The sequence below is a fragment of the Kalmanozyma brasiliensis genome (genome assembly GCF_000497045.1).
Source record: "Kalmanozyma brasiliensis GHG001 unplaced genomic scaffold PSEUBRA_SCAF9, whole genome shotgun sequence".
Lineage (NCBI taxonomy): Eukaryota > Fungi > Basidiomycota > Ustilaginomycetes > Ustilaginales > Kalmanozyma > Kalmanozyma brasiliensis.
The window spans coordinates 437,126-445,995 of record NW_015961992.1 but is presented as its reverse complement, the minus strand read 5'-3'; the positions used below and the strand labels follow the sequence as shown (position 1 = coordinate 445,995).

The following is an 8,870-nucleotide window of genomic DNA, read 5'->3' as shown; positions in this document are numbered from 1 at the left end:
CCCCCCCCCCCCTCCTGTTCGATACCTGAGCATTGTTCGGCTCGTCCACTCATCATGGATTCCATCGAAGTCAAGCCCAAGAGGGCTGACTCGGACACCAGCTCCGAGAAGCTCAAGCACGAGGCCTCCGACAAGGACGGCGTCGAAGTCTCCAATGTCCCCTATGTTCTCAAGGGCGATCCTACAGATGTCGAGTTTGCCGGCAACGTCCCTTCGCCCGAAGACGGTGTCGTCGTTCACAACGCCGCTGATATCGTCACGCAGGTGCTTTCGCTCGAGGATGACCCTTCGCTCAACCCCTGGACCTTCCGCATGTGGTTCCTAGGCCTTGGCCTTGCCATCTTCGGTTCCGTCCTGCAGGAGATCTTCTACTTCAAGCCCCAGGTAATTTACGTCTCGCTCGTCTTCTTGACGGTGATCGCCTACGCCTTTGGTGAATTCATGGCCGCCGTCATCCCCAGGCGCGGCTGGATGGGACGATGGCTAAACCCCCACCCCTTCAATTTGAAGGAGCATGCTGCTATCACGCTCATGGCCAGTGCCGGCACCCAGTCTGCGCTTGCGACCGAGGCGCTCGCCGCCCAGCAGCTTTTCTACGGCGGATACCCGTCCAAGGCCGCCGGTATCTTCCTCGTACTTTCTTCGCAGCTCATCGGATACACTGTCGCTGGTCTCCTCCGCAACGTTCTTGTGCGCCCCGTCAAGATGCTCTGGCCTTCCAACTTGCCGCTGACGTCGTTGCTCGAGACCTTCCACGGCAGCAAAGCGCCCGACGCCAAGACCATCGTCAAGAAGCGTATGAAAATTTTCTGGATCATCGCCGCGATCATCTTCGTCTGGGAAGTGTTCCCCGAGTACATCTTCCCCGTGCTCGAGGGTGTGTCGATCTTCTGTCTCGCTCGCCAAGACAACATGGTGTTCACCAACCTGTTCGGTGGCGCTTCCGGTAACGAGGGTCTGGGATTCCTGTCGATCTGCTTCGACTGGCAGTACATCGCTTCGCTCGGCTCGCCCATGTGGCTTCCTCTCGAGACCATGGTCAACTCGCTCGTCGGTTACCTTGGCTGCATCATCCTCTTCATGGGCATGTACTACGGCAACATCTTCCGTGCCCAAGACTTCCCCTTCCTCTCGCAGGAGCTCTTCGACGGCACCTCGAACGGCACCAACGCTTTCATTTTCAACCAGACAGCCATCATGACTCCCGAATTTATCGTTGACGATCAGCTGCTCAAGGCGGAAGGCCTCCCCTGGCTCACCACCACCTACCTGGCCTACCTCATCACCACCAACCTCGGTCTCACCGCGTGCTTCACCCACATGATGCTGTGGAACTACGACGACCTCAAGGCCGCCTGGTCGTGGGCGTCGCCATCTTCGATCAAGGAGCTCATCTCGGACCCGCACTGGTACAAGTTCTGGCGCACCAGCACGCCCGAAGAGGACCAGGCCTGGGCCGCCAAGATGATGGACGACGACCGATGCGACCCTCACTACAAGATCATGATGAAGAACGAATACAAGGAGGCGCCCATGTGGTGGTGGGGTGCGCTGCTCGCCATCTCGTGGGCCGTCGGTCTCGTCTGTCTTTACGTCATGAAGGCGACGCTCCCCTGGTGGGGTTTCATCCTGAGCACGCTCTTCACCTTTGTGTTCGTGCTCTTCTTCGGCGCCCAGCAGGGTATCACGGGTTTCGGCTTCAACATTCAGCCGATTTGCCAAATGCTTGCCGGTTACCTTTTCCCCGGTCGTCCTCTCGCCAACCTCTACTTCACCTGCTACACCTACAACGCCGCCGCCATGGGCGGCGTGCTCGCTAGGGACCTAAAACTTGGTCAATATGTCCACTTAAGAAAGTATCCAAATCTTCTCTCCTTCGCAATCTGCTTCAGCTACTAACGCCTATGATTATCTTTCTTTCGCACAACAGCTCCCATGTGCACGTTCGCTGTCCAGGTGGTCGGCTGTCTCGTCGGCGGCATGATGAACTGGGTCATGATGGTCGACATTGTTCAGAACCAAGCTACGATCCTCAAATCGGTTCAGGGTACCAACATCTGGTCCGGTCAGAACATCCAGCAGTTCAACACGCTCGCCATCGCCTGGTCCATCGCCAAGGACATGTTCTCGGTTGGCGCCAAATATCAGTAAGTTTGTTTGCGGTGCTGCCAAAGAGCCACATCCCGACACCAGACGACTAACCTCTCTTTCCTTTTTGACTCCTTCCCTCTCAACAGATGGGTGACCTTGGCTTATCTTCTGGGCTTCTTCGTGCCCATCCCGCAGTACCTCGCCAACAAGATCTACCCGCACCGCGTCTGGAGTTACTTCAACATCTCGATCATCGCCTGGTACATGGGCTGGCTGTTTGTCGGCATCAACGCTTCAATCACGTCCTACTTCGCAGTCGGCTTCTTCGCCCAGTTCTACCTGCGAAAGTACCGCCCCAGATGGTTCAACAAGTACAACTACATCGTTTCGGCCGCGCTCGACGGCGGTACCCAGACCCTCGTCTTCATCCTCACCTTTGCCGTCTTTGGCGGCTCCGGAAAGGATCGTCCCTTCCCTAACTGGGCTGGCAATCCCGACACTTCGTAAGCGTCACAAACCCCTTCCGTGCCTTCAGTATCTCCTCATCGAGGCCTTTGGCGAACACCATTACTGACGCTACCATTTATGTTGCCCCCGTCTCCGACCAATCATCAGCGTTCACAACTTGGACTACTGCGCCGTATCTCCCATTGTAGTGCAGTAAGCGAGCTGTCAGACGATGTAGGATAGCCTTTGATGACGATGACGATGATGTTTCGTTCATGGGGAGCTCGATCGAGCTCAAATTTTTTAATGGCGATGTCGTGGTGATTTTTCTTTCGGCGTGCGCTGCCTGTGATTCAAAGTTTGCTCGGTCTCCCACAACCCGAGCTTGAGTCTATCGAGGGAACTCAGTGAAGGCAACCGCTGGTTCAGCCCGTGAGGATCTCGGGCGTTGTGTTTGGCCAGGTGTCGCCAATAATTTTCACGGCTCAGTGACAGCCTCGAAATGCTCGTGCCCGCCATCATCTCATTTTCACACTTGACACTGTACTTTCGTTCACGCACCATCACAACAGAGTGTCATAGAACAAAGCGAGCCTTTCGATTCCATACGAAACGCCATCAGATGCGACTCCTCGCCGCATCTTTAACGAGTCACTTCCTGTTGTTAAGGAAGAACTTGATGAGACCGCTGGTGGAAGAATCGTGTCCGGCAGCGTCGACCTTGCTAGCATCGGTGCCCTCGAGCAGTGGAAGGATCTTCTGAGCAAGCTTTTTTCCAAGCTCTACACCCCATTGATCGTACGAGTTGATGGACCAGACGAAGCCCTGCACGGCGATCTTGTGCTCGTACAGCGCGATGAGGGCGCCGAGTGCCGCAGGGGTGATCTTCTCGAGCATAATCGAGTTGGTAGGTCGGTTGCCCTCAAAGACCTTGCTCTTGACGAGGAACTCGTTGGAGGCCTCAGCACCGAGCTCCGACTTGACTTCAGCCTCGGACTTGCCGAACGCCAGCGCCTCAGGCTGGGCAAAGAAGTTGGAGAGCAGGATCTCGTGGTGCTTGCCCAGGGGGTTCTGGGTCTGAACGGGAGCGATAAAGTCGCAAGGGATGAGCTTGGTGCCCTGGTGGATGAGCTGGTAGAAGGCGTGCTGGCCGTTGGTACCCGCCTGACCCCAGATGATGGGACCCGTCTGGTAGTCAACGCGCTCCGAGTTCTTGGTGATGAACTTGCCGTTCGATTCCATGTCGCCTTGCTGGAAGTAGTCGGCGAACTTGTGCATGTACTGGTCGTAGGCCAGGATCGCCTGCGTCTCGGCACCGAAGAAGTCGATGTACCAGATGCCCAGCACCGCGAGCAGCACGGGAAGGTTGTCCTTCAACGGCGTGTTCTTGAAGTGCAGGTCCATCTCGTGCGCGCCGAGCAGCAGCTGCTCGAAGTTCTCGTAGCCAATGACGATGGCAATCGACAGACCAATGGCCGACCAGAGCGAGTATCGACCTCCGACCCAGTCCCAGAACTTGAACATATTAGAGCGATCAATTCCGAACTCGGTAGCTGCCTTGACGTTAGTGCTGAGCGCGACGAAGTGCTTGGCGACGTGCGCCTTGTCCTTGGCGTGCTCGAGGAACCAGTCGCGCGCCGTGGTGGCGTTGGTGATGGTCTCCTGCGTGGTGAACGTCTTGGATGCGACAATGAAGAGCGTCGTCTCGGGGTCGCAAACGCGGAGCGTCTCGGCCATGTGTGTGCCATCGATGTTGGAGACAAAGTAGGCATCGAGATCACGCTTCGAGTAAGGCTTGAGCGCCTCGGTGACCATGACGGGACCGAGATCGGAACCGCCAATGCCGATGTTGACGATGCTCTTGATGGTCTTGCCAGTGTAACCCTTGTGGGCGCCGGATCGGACAGCATCCGAGAAGGCCTTCATATGCTCGAGCTCGGGCTTGACCTCGTCAACGCCAGCCTCGTTGATCTTGAAGTCGCCGGGGACGTCACGGAGGGCAACGTGGAGCACAGCGCGGTCCTCAGAGGTGTTGATGTGCTCGCCACCGAACATGGCATCGATCTGCTGCTTGACCTCGGCCTGCTCAGCGAGAGCAACGAGCTGCTCGAGCACCTCATCGTCGATCAAGTTCTTGGAGAAGTCGAGCAGGAGACGAGCATCGGTCGCCTTGGAGTTCCACTCGCGGGAGTACTTTTCGAAGCGTTGAGGCTCGGACTTGAAAGCCTGGGCGAGGTTGATCTGCTTGCCCTTGGTCTCGTAGAGCTGCTGGAGCTTTTGCCATGCTGGCTGGGAGGATGCGAGTTTGTGAGCCATCGTGACGGATTGCAAAGGATGCGGGTGATGATGGAGAGGAAAGCAAAGAAGAAGTGAAGCATCTGATATCAAGATTAAAGATCGATTCGTAACGTCACACTTGGGCTGTCCAAGGCGCGGCACGCTCGAACCGTCAGAAAATCAAGAGACCGTCCAAAGTTTCGGAAATTCCAGTCCGCCAGGCCGTGCGCCGAACCACAGCTCACTCACTCAACAAGACGCAGGCAGTCAGCCACATCTAGAGCCTCAGTAAGCGTAATCGCCAGGACCAGCTTCAAAAAGCGCTTCAGGCCAATCCTGCCGCGATTCGACTGAAGTTCGTCTTGCCCCGTCTGTCACTGATGCAAGAAGATTGCCCTCCTTACATCCTTCGCGAAGTGTTATCAATGCTCTGCGGCTGATAAGGTTGGCTGAGCGAATCTAGCCTCGGGTACCTAGATATCGCCTGATGTTTGCGACATCAATTCTTCCTGCACGATTGGGATGGGTCGAGGTCGCCGGGCATCATCGTGAGTGGCCGAAGCGATGGCGCACAACTGATCTACCTTGCATTTGCTTTGACCCAACAAGCTCCCCGCGGGTCGACACCATGAAAGAATCCCGGTCGCGGTCCGGCCATCTCGATTTCGGAGATCTTCGCACATTGAGATTTTAGAGGTGTCAGTGTTAGACCTTTGCTAACTGCCATTTCGAACCTGAAATTCGTGATCGGGAGATCGCCCTTGGAAATTCCTTGACCCAGGGTCCAGCAAATCTTCGCATTCTTCCACCATCACCTCGTTACTTACCCCGCTTTCGCCTAGACAACACCACAGGAGCCAGTCACAGAAGCTCACAGCTCGCACAATGTCCAGCCGGTGGGACAGCCCCAACAACGAGGCTTCGTCCTCGTCCGCATCCGCTTCTGCAGCAGCGGCGGCGGCAGCAGCTGCAGCAAAGATCGCTGCCCAATTCGCATCCAAAGGCCAGCCATCCTCGTCAAGCAACAGCGAAGCACCACAATCGAAGGAAAAGGACGCACACGATGCCGAGTTCACCCATGATATCGAGATCAACGATCAGCGCAACCGATACATGCTCACCAAAGGCCAGACGCAGCAGCAGATTCATCGCGAGACCGGCGCCAGCGTCACAACTAAAGGCACGTGGTATCCGGACAAAGCGCTTGCAACCAAAGAAGATCCGCCGCTCTTCCTTCACGTCAGTGCCATCTCGCAGGACATCCTCGACGCCGCGATCGCCAAGATCAACGAGCTCATGGCGCAAGACGTGCCTCAACTCGTCGAAGACCGTCATCAGCGCCGACTCGACTACGAGAACCAACGACCGCCGCCGAGAGAACGCCGCAGATGGCCCGAAGAGAAGATCCTCGTCAACCTCGAGAGCATCCGCAACTTCAACGTGCGCTCGAAAATCGTTGGGCCAGGAGGCATGTTTGTCAAGTACATCCAGAGCGAGACGGGGACTCGTGTGCAGATCAAGGGATTGGGCAGTGGTTTTATCGAGAGCGACACGGGTGCAGAGCTGAACGAGCCCATGCACATTGCTATTGCAGGACCCGAGGACGAGCAGATCCAGGCGGCCAAGGCGCTGGCGGAGGACCTGATGGAGGTGGTGCGTGCGGAGTGGCAGAAGGCGTACGACTCGATGGGTCAAGGGTACGGTGGGGGTCAGAGGGGAGGTTACGGGGGCTATGACGGTGGCGCACCACGCGGTGGAGGGTATGGTCGCTCGCAAGGCTACGGTCGAGGTGGCAGTCCCGTGGGCGCTGGTGGCTATGGACATCAACAGCAGCAGCAGCAACAACAAGGCGGCTGGGATCAACAACGCGGCGGATGGAGCCAGCAACAGCAGTCGTATCCTTACAACTCCTCCCGCAATGGCGATCCCGCGCCGCCACCTACGGACAACAATGCGCCACCTCCGCCACCACCCGAGGATGACGCTCCACCCCCGCCGCCCACCGACTCCGCATCGCATCGACAGCCCGCAGCACCGTCTCAGCAGCGAGGCAATGGCATCTCTCAGCACGCAGCCTCGCCCGCACAAAGCAGGAGTCAACCCGTTGCAGCAGCCAAGCCAGCAAAGTCACCCGAAGAGGAAGCACTCGACAAGTACTGGCGCGAGTACGTCGAGTGGGAGTCCAGCTTCAAGGCGTACCACAACAGGATGCCGACCAAGGAGGAGGGTGGGCAGGATGTGCCGCCTCAGTATCGCAAGTAGCGCCGGACTCTTATTGCTTTCCATAACTTGCCCTACAGCTACTTGCGCGCGATTAGTGACTTCCATGCTGTCGCAGATTCCCACGTGTACTTGTACCTCAACAGCGATCGCCCTGCCAGAAGCGCCTTACACACGATGCTCGTTTCCCACCTCTTGACCTCGAATTGAACAAAATTGTCTGAGCTGCGTGTCCCACATGCATTTCGATCCCAAGGGCTGCAATTCTGAGAATCTGCGTATTCGTCATGCCTCCTCTACACCATCAAGTGTGCAGATCAACAATGTTGAACTCGATAACGAAGAAGTTCTTGTTGGTCTTCCTATCACGACAGTAGTAGCGGACTGCTTGGCCATCCCAATACTTCTTCAGATCGAACTTCAGCCCGCCCGAGAAGGGGATGTGAAGGGTGAGATCGTTAAAGTCGATGAAGCCGTTGAAGAAATCTGCGGTAACGATCTGGTCTGGGCCGACGGTGATCTCCTTCCGATGAGCGCGGTTGCCGAGGAAGCGCTGCCTGTACTCGTGTGCCTTGTCGATCCCTTTGAAGTTGGCAACGGTGTTCTTCTCCTTCTCGGCGAGCTCTTCAGGGATGAGGGAGGAGATATCGTCGTGAACGTACTCCGGGTGGGTCGGGAAGTCCGGCCAGTCGTCAAAGGAGTCGGATTCGCTCTTAGCGGGGACCGAGCTGATCCGCGGCATAGTGGCGAGATACGGACTCCATGCATAAGGTCGTTCTGCGTAGAGGTCCTGTTCGAGATTCGGATCGACGATCTTGACAAATTGGAGGGCTAGACTGGTACCGTAGGGAAGATGGTCTTTGATGGGCTTGTCGAACTCGTTGCCGAACACGAGATCGTCGGCGTTGACGGGCTCCTTGAAGCGACCTTGGATCTGCATCGACCAACTCTGACCCTTGCCGTGACCAGCATCGAAGTAGGGTGTGTCCTTGCGGTGTTCCACTCCATCAGGATCGGAACCGGTGAAGTTCTTGATGCGGACTGCGATTCGGCCTTGGAAGAGATCCGTGTTGATCTCGGTCGGCTGATCATCGTGGTTGACTGCAACCGTCTTGAGGGCGTCCACGGAGGGACCCGCTGAGATCTTGAGTGAGGGAGCCATTTTGATAGTGTATGCGATGGTGCGGAAGCAAGAAGGGTAGCTGCTAACAGCCGGTCGATGATGCAGCTGCATGCCTCCACCTTGTTGGTGATTCACGCAGAACTAGACTCCTCGCTGACGTGACCTCACGTCGGATTGTGCAGCCCGCAAGTGTATTTTCCGAACCCCAATTTTGATCCACATTTCTCAACGCGATAGGTCGTGGGATCGCCATAGCGGCCACCTAGCCAGCAGGCTTCGTTGGCAGAATGAGATCACACGTTTAGATGAAGACTGAGACGAGGCGATTGCGAAGTTCGCAAAGCTCGCGGCGCTACTGGAGGAGTGGCCTCGCAGAAAGGTGGAACAGATCATTGCCAGGCCGCGGTTGAAGGGCATGCCAGATCGGGCAGGGTACGTAGAGCTGTACTGGCAGTTCTTCAAGTACTCGCATCGCTTGCTCTGGCTGTACACCGTATGCATTAGCTTACCTGTCAGATCGTGCGAATGTTACGACGCAAGAAGAGCGGGACATGTCTCAGTTCCGATGAGCCGATCGAATTCGGCTTGTTGTTCCCGAACAGCATTCCACGTCGCAGTGAGCAGCCACAATCCTGACTGCACCCTGCTACCGTGTGTTTGTCGCGATGTCGAATCCAAAAACGCGTCGATTCGGCGGTCTTTGACATGTACA

At 56.5% G+C, this 8,870-nt stretch overlaps 4 protein-coding genes across 4 annotated transcripts; 2 read left to right on the top strand and 2 right to left on the bottom strand.

The window, feature by feature from the left end:
• Positions 1-54: 54 nt before the first annotated feature.
• Positions 55-2,755, top strand: PSEUBRA_006372 (Oligopeptide transporter, OPT superfamily; the record flags this gene model as incomplete). The annotated part of the gene is made up of 4 exons (XM_016439722.1): positions 55-1,834; positions 1,931-2,147; positions 2,238-2,594; positions 2,707-2,755. 4 exons carry the CDS (start codon positions 55-57, stop codon positions 2,753-2,755), a joined length of 2,403 nt encoding a protein of 800 aa, XP_016289607.1.
• Positions 2,756-3,189: 434 nt separating this feature from the next.
• PSEUBRA_006371 (Phosphoglucose isomerase (PGI)) lies at positions 3,190-4,854 on the bottom strand (the record flags this gene model as incomplete). The annotated part of the gene is made up of 1 exon (XM_016439693.1): positions 3,190-4,854. One exon carries the CDS (start codon positions 4,852-4,854, stop codon positions 3,190-3,192), a length of 1,665 nt encoding a protein of 554 aa, XP_016289606.1.
• Positions 4,855-5,700: 846 nt separating this feature from the next.
• On the top strand, positions 5,701-7,077 carry PSEUBRA_006370 (K Homology domain, type 1; the record flags this gene model as incomplete). The annotated part of the gene is made up of 1 exon (XM_016439720.1): positions 5,701-7,077. The coding sequence occupies one exon, from the start codon at positions 5,701-5,703 to the stop codon at positions 7,075-7,077; it is 1,377 nt and encodes a 458-aa protein (XP_016289605.1).
• Positions 7,078-7,339: 262 nt separating this feature from the next.
• PSEUBRA_006369 (Protein of unknown function DUF1769) lies at positions 7,340-8,197 on the bottom strand (the record flags this gene model as incomplete). The annotated part of the gene is made up of 1 exon (XM_016439687.1): positions 7,340-8,197. One exon carries the CDS (start codon positions 8,195-8,197, stop codon positions 7,340-7,342), a length of 858 nt encoding a protein of 285 aa, XP_016289604.1.
• Positions 8,198-8,870: the final 673 nt, after the last annotated feature.